We start from the raw sequence: 17,966 nt of genomic DNA, 5'->3' as shown, positions 1-17,966 counted from the left end.
GAAAAGTCTTTTGGGATTGATCATACAAACGTCATGGGTTTGAATTGCAGGATATTAAACATACTGATAAAAATATAACTTGAATTCACTGTTAGGCACTTTGGATAAAAGTGCTGCAAAATGCATTAGTTTAAATTTGTCTGTTTTTGTGTGTGCACTAGGCCTATAACCTGAACATGTACGGCAGTAAGTACCAGTGGATCATCCCGGGATGGTACCAGGGGAACTGGTGGGAGCAGGCAAACTCCACTAACTGTACGACCAAGAAGCTGCTGACAGCTATGGAGGGGTATATCAGTGTGGATTTTGAGCCCCTCAGTGCCAAACAAATTAAGGGAATATCAGGAAGGGTGAGCATCTCAAGTAAAAAATAAATTAAAAAAATACATTGCCAATTTATCTGATGCTTCTAAAACAATTTTTTTTTAAATACTAGGCTTAGGAGTATTATTAATATCTTTGTTTATTTCATTAATCTATCAATATGCTGTTTCACGCTCAGCAGCACAGCTTAGACACATCATTCTTTGTCTTTAGACACCGCAGGAATATGCAAGAGAATACAATCGAGAGAGAGAGCAGAAAGGAGTAGAGGCCAGCAAGTTCCACGGCTTCGCCTACGATGGCATCTGGGTGATAGCGAAGACCCTCACCCGTGTCATGGAGCTCCTCAGACACAAGGAGAGTCACGATATGTACCACAACTTCACAGTGGATGACCGCGAGGTGGGCAAGATGGTTCTCGATGTTATGAACGAGACCAACTTCTTCGGAGTAACGGTAAGTTTATGTTTTTCGGGTTTTGTCTACTAGCTGTCCAAATATCTTCTAAATTGACATGGTTTAATGTGTAAAGATTTGGTTTACAGAAAGGAACAATAACTATAAAGATAACAAAAACATTTTTAAACAAAGGAGAATAGTGGAGTCCATCACTATTATGCAGACAATACATAGAGAGTACTGTATATTGATGGAATGACTTTGGGATGAAAATAGTGTTGGGATTGACAGCCAATTAAACTCCATTCGAGTTGCACAAAAACTGCACAAAGTAGTCATTGTCCTTTGGTTAGGACGCTAATAATTTAAGATAAGTTAGTTAACTTTATAGTTTTCCTTCTTGATGGGTGTGGGCCTGAAGTCTTAACTTGTCATTGAAATGTGTTCAGATGATAGTGTATGCACTGATGGGTAATATTTGGTTCTTGTTGAGCCTTTATGGTATTTAAGTTTCATTTTCACACTTTTGTTAAGCATCCCGTTTGGATCTCATTTATAAATATATTAGCCGTCAGGTGTTACTCAAGAAAGTTGTTCCATAATTTCCCCCAGAACAGTTAAAACAATCAAGCCCAGGTGTTTTAATAAAGAGAGCGCTTTTTTCCTAATACAGCTATTTAGTGAGTATTTGGTTAGTACCCAAGGTATCAATTATAAAAGATGTCAAAATATTAATAATGCTTAATGATATCCAGAGTTAAAAGTGACCCATTTCTAATTGGAATAGTCAAGCTCCTGAAGAAGAAGACATTGGACGCAATGAACTTTCATGCACATATGGTTACAAGTGGGGGGAAACAGCACTTATGGTCCAAGACACATGTGGAACGCTACTTCAGTAGATGCATTTGAAGCATGTGCTTCAAAGTAATGGATTTTGTGATCTCTTTGGGGCCGGTTTAAGGTCTGAATGGCCTCCTGGTGCTCCCGCAAGCTGTACCACTATAAGCTACAGGACAGCGTATCAACCGGCTCTACCGGAATCTATTCATGTCACATTGAGCTGTCAAGTGACATTTCCCAAAGCTAATGCATTGTAAAGGCCATTTTGCGATTACCAGATGCGGCTGTCAGTGCGAAACGCCCCTGATGGCACGTGAGCGGCAGAGAAACCAAACGCTGCTGCGAACGCGCAATGTAGCTAGCAGAATGAGGTCCATGGTTTATTTAGTATGCAGGGAGTGTCCCGTCTGCAGACATCACCAAATATAAGCATCTCTGTGCGAGAATGTTTGTTTATGAGAACATGCTGCAGGCTGCCAAAAGTGTGATAAAAGCTAGTCAGCGAATCTAAAGCTAAATGGAAATGTCCCTTTGTGTAATGAAGGACAGGTTGTCGGTTTGGGAAAATGGAGGTTAATGGGTGCTGTGGGTATCGGTATGTCCTCCAGCTCTCCGTATTCAGTTTTTATCCAGTGTTATCATGTGTGATGTGAAGTGGGCTTTATGGCTGCCCGGCTGACAACTAACAATGCATGTGCTTTAAGATCTCAGGTTGGAAGCTAAATGGAGAGGAAAAAAACACAACAACAGAAACACAAGAAAGAGAAAATACTGCTTTAGGGCCAGAGTACAGAGCAGAAAGAGGAACAAGATCATGCTAAAAGAGGTTGTCGTGGTTAAGTTCATTTACACAAACACACTCCACAATATGATGCTGCTTTCACACCCCAAGCAGTGCGTAGGTGGTGCGGGAGCAGCACGTAGGCAGAGCGTGACTATTGTCCTTTAATATTGCCCCACGCTGCCTGGGTACAACAGTACAACAATGCAATTTCGCATGATATTATTTTAAATAGATCAATAGAGCAAAATATCTTACGGAACTTCATCAAAGCGCTTTTTAACTTAAATTGCATAACGATTATTTGTTATATCCGCCTGTTTCGTTCTCTTTAAAGATCCACGTAGTACAGGTTATAAATTAAAAGCCATCGTGCTTTGAGGGATACGAAGTCACTAAAGGGTTAACTCACCATATGTGAGAGTGATCGACTTGTGATGCGATCTCTTTTTTCTCACACATACGCAGTATAAGCATATAACATGATGTTAAAGTAGTTTTATCAGTTTTTGAAGGTTATGATGACAGTGGGGTTCAGACAGTACACTGACAGCATAATGCAATCGTTTTCCAATCGTTCATATGCAATATAAGCATAACATTTAAGGTATATCCTTTAAATGTGCTGTTGTGGTTTTGGCCAAAAAAAGTCCATGCAAAAGAGTTTTTTGAAAGGCATGGATTCTGTTCAAAACACATTAGGCACCACTTACATGTTACTTAAAGTTAAAAGTGTTACTTTTTTCCTGTCATTCCATGTGGATTTTGTCCGTAAAGAGTGAGCAGCGCTGCAAAAATAGACTCGATGGTGAAATTATCGCTGCGCTGCTGTTTATGCAACGCTTCTGCTGAATGCTCTCATCTGTCAACATGTGTGGCGAAAAAAATATGCACTGCTTATGCGTGCGGTGTGAAAGTAGCGTGATGCATTGCAATGCATCTGGGGTGTAGAGCTGACGGCATTGAGACATTCGGATGCATATCTTGACTACAAAAAGGTGTAAAGGCTAATGTGTTTTACAGTCTTGGCTAAAAGCTTGTGCTTGTTGTGTAGAGCTGACAGAAAACAACGTTGATTGACAGCTGTGGTTTAATTTGTCTGCTTTCAACATATATTTACACGGCTGAGTCACAGCCTCTTTTAATACCAGGCGTTCGACCGGTCAGAAAGGTTAATTTCGGTGGTGCTTTTATGTACCATTGGATATGAAATATTCATGATTTTAGCTGAATAATTGTACACAATCTTTCCTTTGTGATTTGCGATGTGACTGCAGCAGATTTAGTGCTCCCCTGAGGACCAGGTATGTCTCCTTCCCAGGTTTGTGTGTCCAGCAGAACGAGTTGTTCTCACTTCTCCATCAGATTTCGAGTTCTGTGCGTGGAGCTATCGATCGAGTGCCAGCATGCCCCAAGAAGTAAAACATTAGCTTAGAGTCGCCTCCATGGATCACTTCGAGTAAGAAGTGCACTGGGCTGATTTGGACTGGAGAATGTTAGCTCTGTTTCACCAGTGTGGGCCTGTGCTTTCAGTATCTAAATGCAAATGCAGAGAGAGCCCAGAATGAATTAAGAATCCAATTACGACAGACACATAACTGATCGATTACAGCATCCTCTTGCAGCAAATTAACTATTCGTGTTTTTGGAGATTACACTTTGTATAGTATGTGCACATACAGTGTACTTGCCTAACAAAAGACAAGTAACCACATGTACTTAAAGGCATGGTTGACCCCAAAACGAATATTTCATAATCTACTCAACCTCATGTCAAACCTGTATGAGACAAAGATATTTGGAAGAATGTTGGTAACCAAACAACACTGGCCCCCATTGACTTCCATTGTATGGACACAAAACCACAGAGACATTTTTCTAATTATCTTTTGATCTTTTTGTGTTTCACTAATCTTAAATTAAATACAAAGTCAATGCAAGACGCGTATAGACACAAACTCGCATCAATCTCATCTTCCGCGAAGGTTAAAAATATTTGTCAGATCGCCTTACTCACACAAAAATAAATAACTTTTCCCACGAGTAACAAAAATCATGGAACGCAATTGTTCACGTTTGGTGTGAACACAGCATTATACCAAAGTGTAATATTGCCATCTATTGCTAGAAATGCAGTGTAATATACATAACTATGTCTTCAGGGGTGTATGAATACATAATTACATAATAAAGCTAATAATAAATGTTTTTATTACCTAAGGATGAGCAATGTCTAACTACATACAGCGTGGGTGCCCTTACATGAAATCGGTCATATTATTTCTACAGTAGCCCTAAACGGACAAACTGCTCTGCTGAGCCTGTTTGGTAAATCTCCTCCTGCAAAAAAGTAGATGCCGCTATATGTCACTATATTTCACTAACTGGTCCTATAAGTCATTAATTTACCAGTAGACAGTTAACACTGGTACCTCTTCATATATGTTTGGGACGTTTAGAAGCCAGGGCCTCATTTATCAATGTGTGCGTAGTGAGTGCGAATTGTGTGTATATGTAAGCTCACCTCTTACGCAGAGAATCTAGTGGTAGATCAGTGATACTACAAAAATAAAAGTGCAGTGTCTTTCCTGTGTCCTTTATTTGCAAATACTCAATTAGTAAATTCCTAGTTCAAGCTAGACATTTGTATAACTGGTGTGAGAAGTCTCGCATCTCTCACGGAGGACCTCCGGAAGCATAAGAGAGGAGCGATAACAGGAAGGGCGAGAGAGGACCAGGCCTGGATTACATGTGATGTGTAATTATGTTTGGGTGGCCGGCAGTCCACCGTGAGGGAGCTGCCGGCATTTTAAATTACATTTGTTTGTTTATATGATTTAAAGTAGTGTTACGTTAGCCGGTTCCACTTCCTTCCTTCCTTTATTGAACTTTGCTACATTGATGCCGACATCCGGGTGGAAGGAGAGACATGCTGTCGGAAAGGCAAGGCAAGGCAAGGCAAGGCAAGGCAGTAGTGATTCAAAGACACAAACTTGAGCATAGGTATTACAAAACAATTCTGCACAGGACAGGAAACACAGGGGCAATATATAGGGAGACTAACAAAGGATATTTAACAAGGCTGGTGTGGGGAATGAAACACTAATGGAAAGCTAACGAGGAAACGATAGGGGCGGGCCATAGACGAGACCGGAGAGAGCGCATATTATGTCATGACAACATTAATATGTCTCACAAAACACGAGGTTCTGTCATGATTCTGCCACTTGGTCAAGAAAACCAAAACAAGGTGGGTCAGAACCATGACATAAATGATAAAATGATACCTTTCAGGGGTGCATTAAACAGTCTGCATTAATAAATAATAAATGCGTCTTAATAAATATATTGATTTACATTTAAGAATTTGACATGACAATGTCAAAATCTTATCTTAGATATAAAGTAATTAAAAGATTTAAAAAGATTTGAAACAGAGGAGTGCCCTATTTGCCCTGCACAACACCCCTGCAACCACATCACAAGCACAAACTATTCTTGAAATTATTGGAAAACAATCGTGATAACCCTGGAAATAAGGATAAAGGCATACTTTTGGAAACCATTTACTGTACTTTCTAAATATATGTAAATTACAGCAACTAGGTCATTGTATTCTGTATGCTTCATTTGTAAGATGGTAGTGTAGTTCTCATTACATACGGTTTGCGCAAATAACTAAGTTTCCGAACTATATTGTTTTGTGAGGGGAAAGGTACGAAAGCCGTAAAGTGCCAAACAAAACAACAAATCGCAAAACAAATAACAAATCTAAAAGCCAAAAACCTAATCCTGAATCACAATTACAAATCGGAAAACGCAACACCAAATCGGAAAACACATTAACAAACCATAAAGCACAACAACAATTCTGGAGACAAAATAACAAATCAGAAAACACAACGACAAATCTGTCAAACCGGAAAAGGTAGGTCTTTTGTGTGACCGGAGTAGTTACGGCTGATTGGACGGAACCCCTGTCAATCAAGATAAACAGGAAGTACAGTTCTGTAGCTAGCGGTACAGAATAATAAGTAGCTGGCGGCGGTGTACACAAATAAAGAATATACTGGCCTTATTGTGGGTTCAAATTTTGTGTGGTTTGCGTCTGCTCTGAAAGCATTCCTGACATCTCTTAATAGGGAATCGTTTCTGCATCTTCAGGTGTCTTTCAAGAGAGCGCAAGCTGATCTTAATATCATGATATGTTAGAAGCATATCTAGAATCACGCCATATGAATGTCCTTCTTGGAAGTAGTGCTGAACAAACTCCATTTCTTTCTATGAAAACACACACTTGACTGTTTATCTTGATTGACCGGGGTTCCGTCCAATCAGCAGTAACTACCCTGGTCACACAAAAGACCTACCTTTTCCGGTTAGACTGATTTGTCGTTGTGTTTTCTGACTTGTTATTTTGTTTCCGGAATTGTTGTTGTGCTTTATGGTTTGTTAATGTGTTTTCAGGTTTGTTACTGTGATTCAGGATTCGTTTTTTGGCTTTTAGATTTGTTGTTTGTTTTGCGATTTGATGTTTTGTTTGGCACTTTACGGCTTCCGTAGAAACGTTTACCCAGTGCGCCAATCTCAGAGTATCTAAACAAAGATTTGTAGGTGTTCTACACATCAAAGGCAGCTGTTTTTAGAAATGCCATCAGTTCTATGTTGTCTCCCATAGTTTTACTATCTTTTCAAATGGCTCATTAGGTAACACTGGGGGCAGGCAGACGCCAAACTGCATTTACATGTTTCCTTTTTGAGAAATAATGAGCAAACTAGATAATATTTTGATTTAATGATGGAGCTTTTATGAAGCATTTATGTGAAGACTCTGTATACCTGTCTGCGCTTTGATCAGCAATCCGTGATTGGTCAGCAATGTCCGATGAGTCATATTTGAATGAATGTTTTATGGGCTTATCTCTTTATATCATAAAAATATATATTAAATATTAAAATAAAAATTATGGCTAGCCACTACCCAGGCCAATAACCAAACACAGGCCGAAAGTTATATTTGCACCAGGCATGTGCGTCAGATGAAACCGCCTATTTTTGGCCGTACAGCTTGCATGGCAACACCCTAGCAACCACCCACAGCACCCTAGCATGACTCCATATTTCTTTTAGAAAGTGTAAAAAACTAACTTTTATTATCCTTTAGCCAGGAAGGCATCCCAGACCTCTTCAGTTGACCCGATCTGACGCTCTTTCAGATCTTCATGTGTTCCTGCCATTTAACAAATCAGTTTGGCTTCTGTTAATCATGTTTACCTCAAAAAGAGATCAATTCACAGATCTTTAATCTAACAAATGGTCGGAAAAACAAGCACTGTGCCAGACTTCAAGATATACACCGTAATTTATTCCTGTGCCAGAGTAAGCAATAAGATCGAAAATCAATCTTGTAAGACGTATCGGCCCAACTTGCGATGTGTGGCGATATTTATCATCTAAAATGTACTAGACTTCTGCACACTGTGTTTTTTTACATATTTCATACACAGTCGCGTTGAGAGTTATTTTGTGTCTTGCAGGGTCAAGTGATGTTCAGGAACGGAGAACGAATGGGGACCATAAGGTTCACCCAGTTTCAAGGTAAGTCAATCAGACAGTAGTCTTTTTTTCATATTTTTAGCCAAATGGTGATCAGTCCAACAACTGAATTTAAATGAACATCTCATCCCATGACAGTGACCTTCACACAATATGAAGAATATTTCTCCGGGACATTGGGCTGGTATTTGTTACATCCATCACGTATAGAGGCAGGGCGTACAGTGGCAGCTTTGGTGTCATCCGGTGGTTTAATGGGGTCAGAGAATTCCCTTGCTCGGTCCTCTGATGTGATTAATCTAGTCTGTGTGTGTGTGTTTCCTGAGGCCAGGGGAGATTAACACTGGTTTGTGGGTTTTAATCTCAGAGAGGGGGATTCCCTTCTAGAATCCTACGGCAGCTGCCTGCCAGCGGTACCCACCCTTTTTCTGTCTTATCTGCTTTGGTGCAGAGGTGTCCTCCATCGCATTGTGTTACTGTTTGGACTGTTTTTGTGAGCAGGACCTGAAAGCTGTTTGGCTGCGGGGTGATTGAACTGTCTGTTAATATGAAGGAAACCGTCAGTCGGGATAAAAAATTAAAAAGCAGCTTTTAAGGGTGTAATAGAAAGGGCTTCAGATGGCTCAAGGAATTCAACTTTCTAAGCTTATCCGTACTGTTTGCTTTATCTATACTGTGTCTGTGCTGTGTTTTTTTAAGAAGAACGATCAGTAAGACAATGATTTGTACTATTTGAATGGCCTTCTTTCACATACCCAAACCTGTTACGTCATAGGTCATAGGCTGACTAAAAATTTGCTTATTCTTTCCACATTATTTCAGGATTTGATTTCTTTTATATTCCAGCTCTTACAGTCATCTGTCTCTCTCATTCTCTCCATTCCTCATGGTTAATAGATAGGAAGATATAGCCCAGGCTGAACAAAGATGTGCTGGCTAGCAGAACTAGAAATTTTATTTTATATTTAATTGATATACATGTACATATATATAAATATTGTATTGTTGATTTTATTATTAAAACTACTCAGTTTTTGATTCTTTGCGGAGGTCTACCGGAATTTAAGTTTGGGCCAAATAACCTGACAATTCAATAATTGTGATTGGTCAATAGCTGTGCTTTATTTATGCTAAATCATCGCTTACCATTGCACCCAAAGGCAATTTTTTCCAGCAGAAGTAATATCCTTCATGAAAAAGTTGCATTGCTAGAGTACCTTATTGCTTGCTTAAATACCTATCATCAACATCCAAAGTCAATCATATACATGGAATGTGTGACCTTCAATCATTTTGTAGATGTAAAACATTACTGGTATACCTTTTTCCGTTGGACAATGAATAAGTTCATTCACTTATGCAGTTGGCGGTCAGCCATGAACTGTCATGAGCTGTGATCATCAAGTGACTCATTACATTGTATGTCTCATAACATGGCATAACATTATTTGGATTGAACATGGGTGGTTAAAACCTATAATTCACCTGATAAGAAAACGTTTGTCAGATGAAGTTATTCACCACGAATACACCGCCATAAATAAGTGGAAGTTAATGAAACATTTAGCAGAGGTACAGACTATATCAAGGGACTGATGTAATGATCTCCTCAGTTCATCTGTTTTATGGATGAGCCAGAGTGAAGTAAGTAAGCTATTCAAATCGAACGTTTGTCGGTTTAATGTTTAAAAGGATCTAGATGAGTCATCTACATACGCGCATGTTTCAAAAAGTATGCATTTAAAACTAAATATGCATCAAGAACTTCCTTTGACAGTTTACATTGACTGTCTGTTAAGCCCAATGTCTGCACCGCACAGCTAGTCCGTCATTTATGTTCGTATTTTGGCCTTTTAAGCCCTTTGCAATGCATCTGAGTAGGAAAGAATATCTCTATAGATTTCTGCCATTCAGCAGCTACGACGTTCTTTTCATATATCTTGTATTTTTTTGTTCTTGGCATTTACTATAAAAGTGTTCACCCTGTCCTTCTGTTTTACACCGAGCAGATTGCAGAATAGCGCTTTGCACAGAATCACATTGCGGTTCAGGGATAGAGAAAATATTTTTTGTATTATCATCCTAGAAAACACTTCCAGGAGTTAAATGATAAATATCCCATCTTCCCGTGTTCACTGTCTTTTAAGTGAGTTTTCATCCTAAATAGGATGCATTTGGCCCTGTGTGTCAATACACAGGCAGTCTCGAAACGTACACAGGGGAGGGATATTGAGTTTTGAGATGGCTTTTGGAATTGGCTTGCTTTGAATGAGGCCTCAGAGAGTAAATCTTGTTCTGCTTGGGATTTATTGACACTAAGTTATTTTAGTGCATCTATGGACACATAACTTTAATATGCACCACCGGCACGAACATGCGATAGCTCTCTTTATTTTATCTTTGGATTTTATTGCATCCCTGTCTGCGAAGCATCATGTTTGTTTTCCAAGATAAGCAACGCTCATTAATCAGGTGCCTTTTAACTGATGTGCTTGCACAAATTTGTAATTTACTTACCACTTTAGAAGGCTAGAGAAAGTTCAACATCATACATCGAGAAACACAGCGATTTACAACATGTTGGACTGGTTTTGTAGTATCTCTACAAGTATATTTCTCTCTGGGGACCTCCGGTTTGGAGCACAGTGGTCTTATCACAGTTTTCTGCTGTTTTCACAGAGGGTCAGGAGGTGAAGGTGGGCGAGTACAACGCCATCGCAGATGTACTAGACCTCATCAACCACACCATCAGGTTCCAAGGTAGGAAAAACCCTGTTTGTGTGTGTTTGTAGGTCAGCGTATGACTGAGAAAGAGATAGGAGGTTCATATCACTGCCAATGTTTTGTTCCAAGTGTGGTCATCTGAATTATTCAAGAGGTTTTTTTTCTCTGTTTGCACACATTGACATGCTTTGTTTTTGTTTTCAATCCCTGGATATTAATCGCTACAAATATTCTGAGAAAGAGGTCCGAGTCTGAGAAAAAGAACAGGTGTTGGAGAGCTTGAAGTAAAATTGTTGTCTTTGTACATTAGTGTCTTTTTTTTCCTCCTATAGAACTTGTTAAAGAAATTGTCCACTCAAAATTAAAATACTGTCAACATTTACTCACCCTCAAGTTGTTCCAAGTCTATATACATTTGACAGGGAATGATATTTTGAAGTATGCATGTAACCAAACAATTATTGGCCACCGTTGACTACCATAGAAGGAAAAAAGATTTGTTCTGTTGAACACAAAAGAAGATATTTTGAAGAATGTAGGAAAGCAAATAGTTCTGGGTCACTTTTGACTACCATTGTCATTTTTCTCACTATGGTAATGGTGACCAAGAACTGTTTGGTTACAAGCATACAAGAGTAAACGATGACAGAATTTGTATTTGTGGGTGTACTGTCCCTTTAAGAGACTAATAGAATCAGACAGAAGAATTTGGTTAACTTGCTGTTATGGCTGGGCGAAATATTCAAGATTAACAATATTATTGTGATGATAATCGGAGCAGAAGACATTTATTGAATATGTTTTTATTGGCTATGACGTTTAATTAAAGAGTTTCATGCACCTTACTTGAAACATGAGTTTGAGAACATTATAATAAGATCTAAAATCGTCTATGAAGCATACAGTTTTCTCTTTACTAAACATATTTTTTAAGCATTTCAAAGCAAATCCATACTTAATAAAATTGTTTATTTCCTTTAATTTCGTACAGTATATTGTCCAGGGAAACACAAACCCCAACCTCAACTGAGCTATATTTGCAACATTTTTGCATAAACTCATAAATTCATCCGAATCTGGACTGTCAGCTATATAGTCTAGAAAAGTTTATTTGATTTAAGTGGTGGACTTTTCTTTTCTCCAACTTCTCATTGTGATGTAAGATCTAATCGAGTTTTACATCACCACCACCTACACAGTCTCTAAACACGTCCACAAACATTATTATATAACCTTGTGTTGAGATTGACCTACTATGTCACATTAGTGACTACACAACCCCATATATTCAGTCCGTGGCTGGCATGGCATTTTAAAACCTCAGTCATTTGAATTAAAGGGGAGTGTCTTGCTAGAAATTATTGAAGGCATTTTCAGAAATGACTGCACTGGATAATGACTGTAAAATGTCGTAATTCTCTTTGAGGTGTTGAACCGCCAAAGGATCGGACGTTTGTGCGTCTGCAGCGCCGGCAAATAAACGTCCCCCTCTACAGCATCCTGTCTACCATCACTATACTGGGCATGCTGATGGCAGGGGCCTTCCTCTTCTTCAACATCAAAAACCGCAACCACAGGTCAGCACTGATGGAGATCGCATTAGTCACAATCTGTTGTATATCTTTTAGAGCTTAATGAGATCAAGCTCTTGCCTAATGCCAACATTAGTCTTATTTGTTCCCATTTTAATATCTCCAAGTTTAAAGTTGATACTTTAAAGTAGCATAATAGAGAATCCCACTTTGAAACTTCAACGTCTAAGAAAGAAGCAGTAAGAGAGAAAGAGATATAACAAAAATGGGTCCCTATTCAACACCATTCTCTAAGGTTTGAGATAGTATCACTAATATGATACATTCATGGACATAGATGCAAATTTAATAGCGGTGCTTGATTATAAATTATATGTGAATATTTCATGCATCAGCTGTGTGCTTTATCTGCAGGCTGATCAAAATGTCAAGTCCTTATATGAACAATCTAATCATTTTGGGAGGAATGCTGTCGTACGCCTCCATCTTTCTCTTCGGTCTGGATGGATCCTTTGTGTCGGACAAGGAATTTGAGACCCTCTGCACTGTGAGTAATTGCTTATTCTGATGCAAGGAGGATTGTGATATACAGTGGGGAGGCCGGGGCTAATTGTCACATTTTTACTCAGGGTAGGTTTGTGACAACATGCCCCACTGTAGAATGAGTTACTGCGCATGTGCACTTTTGTGACCCCAACTGAACTGCCGGTACACATTCACAAACAATAGAGCGCCTGTATATTATTTCCTCTAACAATCAAATGAAAGCGAGAAGAAGCGTTACTTGGCTAAACTGGTCTCTCCAATATTTTGAATTTAGACTCTGATACCAAGCTCAACCGCGAAATGTCAATGTCAACCATATGGTTTGTTTAAATACGACGGAACTACAGGACCCATTCAACAAATCGTATATATTTAAGACAATTACTATACAGTAAAATAATAATACAAATCAATATTACCATAAATTAAATGAAATATAAATATTTATATTATTAGACACTAATCAAACACAAACCGGAAGTTAACTGGGGGTCAGGCGCGCGTCTGATGAAACAGTCTTTAATTTCTTTTGTTTGGCTAAACACAAAGGAAATATTTGGAAAAATGTCAGTAACCAAACAGATCTCATCCTGTTTGGTTACTGACATTCTTCCAAATATCTTCCTTTGTGTTTAGCCGAACAAAGAAATTAAGACCGGTCTGAAACAACCAGAGCGTGAGTAAATGATGACATCATTTTCCTTTTTGGATGAACTTTCCCTTTGATTGCAATTAAAATACTTAATTATTGGAATTGATTTATTGTAATTCATTGTAAACAGTGTTTTAATCAAGCAACATATCAAACAAATGTGAGAATATGGTCCAGTATGCCCGAGTTTGATACAAAATCATTGCTAAAGCTGATGAAATTTGTATAATTTGTATGAAATCTTGAAATCAATTTAAATGAAAATAAATAAAAATTGTAGTTGTTTGTTTTTTTCATGTTGTACTTTGATCATCCATGGTTATGTTAAATTGTGCTATAAAAATTCAATATAATTGACATTGATATGAATGATTCCATTTTAATAATTTAAGATAGTTTTCTGGGTTTTTGGAAGCAACATAATATCATAAGAATTGCTAGAGAAAGCAAAAACGTGATGTAACCCTTTTATTTCCTGAATATGGCCTTGACACCTTGGTCTTCCCTATTTTGCATCCTAAAAGTTTCTCATCTGTTTGGACAACCTTGTCCTTGAACTGAGTGTGCACAATTGAATGTGTCTTGTCATGTCTTCATTTTCTGTTTGCATGTGACAAAAATCCAGCTTTTAATTACAAGGCTTTGGCTACTGCATTAGATTGAGTCCCACAGGAAATAGCTCACATTGTGTGTTAAGAATGACACGTAACAGGTCTGGTCTATGGCCTAGAAGACAAGGTTTTTTATTAAGTTCGAGTTGTTTTTTTTCTTTCTTTTCTCATGGTGATTCATGCTTCCTTCAAAGAATTTAGATTTAGAGACAGTTGAAGGACATTTGTGGTAGTGATTTGCCTTGAACTTGAATGAACTAACCTGATATACAGTGGTCCTAAAAATAGTTTGAACAATTAAACCACCCTTACATAACGTCTTTGCATTACATAATGTTATATAATTTGATTTAGATGTCAGAAAGTGTCCAAACTTCCAAAGAATTTATGGAATAATTTTTGTGCCAATAAAATGACACAAACTTTAAAAAAAACGAACAAAATATACAATGAGAAAGAAAAACACTTTGATAATGAAAACAATAACCTCAATAGCTCAATTTTAAATAAAACTATTTAAGTTTCGCAGAAATACTTCGTCATACGTCCCACATTTGTTTCTAAATTCTAAGAGCTTTTACACCTATAAACAACTTGATTCACTTTCACATTTGATCTTTTAGGTCCGTACTTGGATCCTTATTGTGGGTTACACAACGGCTTTTGGTGCAATGTTTGCAAAGACCTGGAGAGTGCACGCCATCTTCAAGAACGTAAAGATGAAGAAAAAGGTAAGCTGCTGTATGATTTCTCAAAGCACCTCAAAGATGAATGTCTGCTGAATGCCAGAGGAGGTATTGATAGTCATCCTCTCATTCAGCCCTTTGTGTGTGTGTGTGTGTGTGTGCACTGCTGCTATCGAAATTGGTGTTAACAGGAAGTGAATTACAGATTTTTGTTCTATGATCTTGCATGCGAGTACAAAGTTGTGTTTAATCATAGTGTTATGGTACACAACTTTGACTTGATTTGGAACTAAAACAAGAATGCAGATTACTTTTTTTATTCAATTGATTTTAGTTTTTTTTATCTTGAATTGGCCATTGCCTTAAAAAGGTAATGTCGTAACGGCTGTGATTTATCTTAAAATTTATAAATTTCCTTGACATGCTTAACAAATTAGTATCTTTAAATCTTAGTAAAGTGTATAGAAACAATGTATTTGCATTTATTTGTGAAGTAAGTGGTAAGTAAGCATCTCATATTTTGTCGTCTTAAATTAACAATATTAACAAACTTATTTTTCCTGAAAATTGCATTCACAACTGATATAAATGTTTAACGTTAAAAACGTTCCAAAATTTATATTTCAGCCACAAAAATCAAATATATTTTGATTTTTGGTCGATCTAAGCTTGTTGCGATAGTCGGTGTCCCTTGTGATGCACGGTGTGCACCCGCCTACAGATTACAAAAGTACATCGATTAGCATTACTGTATGTACTGCTTTGCAGTTGGAAAGATGAGTTAATTCCACACTAAAAACATCACAGGAAAGCCTCTGAGCCATCAGTTCTGTTTTTTTTCAGCTGCTAAAATGCTCAAATATAGAAATTCGCTCTTTACTTGGGTCAGTTTGCTAGCTTCATGCACCATTTCCTGACACATCCAGAATCAAGCAGCACCGCTGGTACTAACCAATAAATGTCTTATTTCTTTGAAAGAACAGTGTCTTTCTGTTCCGCTAGACATCACAAGTCTATTTTCTCCGTCCTTCCTCGGAAAATACATCACGCTGCTGTTGGGAGAAATGCAGCGGGCTTGTTTATGCAATCTCACACACAGCAAGACGTTTTTAACACAGATTCACACACACACACACACACTCCATTCTCTCCCTGGTTTAGTTTTAGTCAGTGCAGTATGAATGTGGTTAGTTTGGCCGTAACCTATGAAAATACTGTGAATGATGGATGGCTCAAACCTTATTTATAGATCTTTTTTGTACCTCTACTGTACTTTTACTATACTTCTGTCATCAGAATGATTGCTGATGCTGAATGAAAAAAGAGAATGAAAGAGAAATAAAGAAGTATCTAGAAAGGCAATGGAAAATTTGCAGTAACATTAATAGAATCATAACGCACAATACTAAATGTTGCATGCAATGCTAAGTTAATGCGAAACCTAGTGAAAAGCTACATCATCTGACCTCTTGAATAGGAATATGTAATGTAATTCCAACCAATGCGTATTCATTTCCTGGTTGTGTTCTCCTCAATGTTACTTTCGCAGTCTTCACGGTTACGTGCATACCTGTATATAAATACATCCAGAGACAGGTAATGCCTGGGCTCAGGGTTTAATTCCCTCCGGCCCTTCAGTGTTCAGGAAGCTGCCGCTGAATCAACTCCCGCTTCACACAGTGATGGACTACTGGGTTTTGGCAGTCTAAAGCGATGGCTGCTGTCAGGCCGGTGTTTTGTGAAGGTGTACGTGGGTGTGCCATCTCTTCATCAAGCTGAGAAGCAGTCTAGCACTATGACTCCTAGGACTGCCGTCACAAATCAGCCAGCGTTCGATGCGAGTCCAGCGGTCCGAGGGGTCTGCTACAGTCTCACCCTGCCTCAGGGTGAGCGAGCGCTGTGTCAATCACGGTGGAGGACAGCGAGTATGTCTCTGCCAGATATAAATCTGCGATCCAAGAAAAGAGGGATATGGAGCAGACGCATACAGTAAACATGAAGAGCATGCTCAATAACAATTGAAATTTAATTTTCTTTATTTTATGTATTTATGTACATCTGCATTGTAATGTGCATTATATAATCGTTTTTCTTATTGTTTAACAAATACATTGCATCAGGGATATGTGCATTTGTAAATTCAGTCAGACACAAGCACATGATGTTCGGTATTACTTAGAGAGAGAACAAACACAGTCTGACACTAATGCACCACGTGCTCTTGTAGACCTGAAGCAATAATCTTTTACAAACAGTGTGCAATTTAAACTGAGAGGAAGAAAGCTTAAACAGAGCTATTAGCTCTTAAAACCAAATGGTATTGGTTTAAAAGCTCCAGATGAGAAGCATTAAAGGTGAAGTGTGTAATTTTGTTAAAGACTGTTTCTTTGTTTCCGGTTTAATGTGCATAAACATCTATAAGGAAGCTATTTGTCATTGAGTGTTAACACTGAGGCTCCTTTGTGTTTTCAGAACGTTGCTGTCTGTCTAATGAGTCTGAAGTGTCATGTGTCTAATGAGTCAGAATGGATGGTACTTTGCAGGGATTACAGTATATGGCCACCTGATTCAATTCTGTAAAACGCACTTACACCATTATAGATGTATGTTCTGGTAAAATATAAAAATCTGTTTAAATTTTGTTTACAATTTTTAAAGATGCAGTCCATAATTTTATTATAAACAAAAAAAAGTTCATCTGAAAGCACATTCAAAATCCACCATGATCTCACAGGCATTCATAACTATGTTACGAGGTGGCTAATTCGAATGCGCACATACTATTTTTAGAAGAAAGCAATAATGAAGCCCCTCCCCTAATTCATCCCCTAAAATAAACATCACAGGCATAAAATATTTATCATTTATTTTGCAGGAAATGTCATGCCGTCTTGTCAATTGACGAATTGTTTAATGACGTCATTTGAGCATTTCGCAACGATAAGAACATGAAGTAACCTGCTCATTGCCATTACAAACAGAGGTGGCAATTGAGAGTTAAGTTACAGATCCACAACACTCTACGATGAGCTGATTTAAATGAGTGATCAATGAGTCAAATGCATTTTTTGCTATGAAATTGTCTTTGGGGTGACCTCTAACCTAAGCTTTCTGAGGATCATAAAAGTATTTTTAGCTCGTACTTGTAGCACGAAAAATGTGAAGGTCGGGATTTTGGGATTACTGCTAGTTTTAGATCTATCATCACCTTCGGTTTCCAGCACTAAAAGGAGATTTCTTCCAATAAAGTGAAGCGCAGCTGTCATGTGGCCGGACATTACTTGGGGTGATTGTGTTAACGCATTGTGAGGT

The 17,966-nt window shown here is 38.1% G+C and overlaps 1 protein-coding gene across 1 annotated transcript in view; it reads left to right on the top strand.

Moving 5' to 3' along the window:
* Positions 1-17,966, top strand: part of gabbr2 (gamma-aminobutyric acid (GABA) B receptor, 2) — a gene marked incomplete at its 5' end in the record, with an annotated part of 151,194 nt that overhangs the window by 96,321 nt on the left and 36,907 nt on the right. The window contains 7 exons of the mRNA XM_079485535.1: positions 162-350; positions 538-780; positions 7,885-7,945; positions 10,583-10,663; positions 12,054-12,204; positions 12,574-12,706; positions 14,592-14,699. Coding sequence (XP_079341661.1) covers positions 162-350; positions 538-780; positions 7,885-7,945; positions 10,583-10,663; positions 12,054-12,204; positions 12,574-12,706; positions 14,592-14,699 — 966 coding nt within the window. The remainder of the gene's footprint in view (positions 1-161; positions 351-537; positions 781-7,884; positions 7,946-10,582; positions 10,664-12,053; positions 12,205-12,573; positions 12,707-14,591; positions 14,700-17,966) is intronic.

This window comes from Barbatula barbatula (assembly GCF_947034865.1).
Source record: "Barbatula barbatula genome assembly, chromosome: 21".
Classification (NCBI taxonomy): domain Eukaryota; kingdom Metazoa; phylum Chordata; class Actinopteri; order Cypriniformes; family Nemacheilidae; genus Barbatula; species Barbatula barbatula.
The sequence above is the reverse complement of the archived record's forward strand: the minus strand, read 5'-3'. Positions and strand labels throughout refer to the sequence as shown.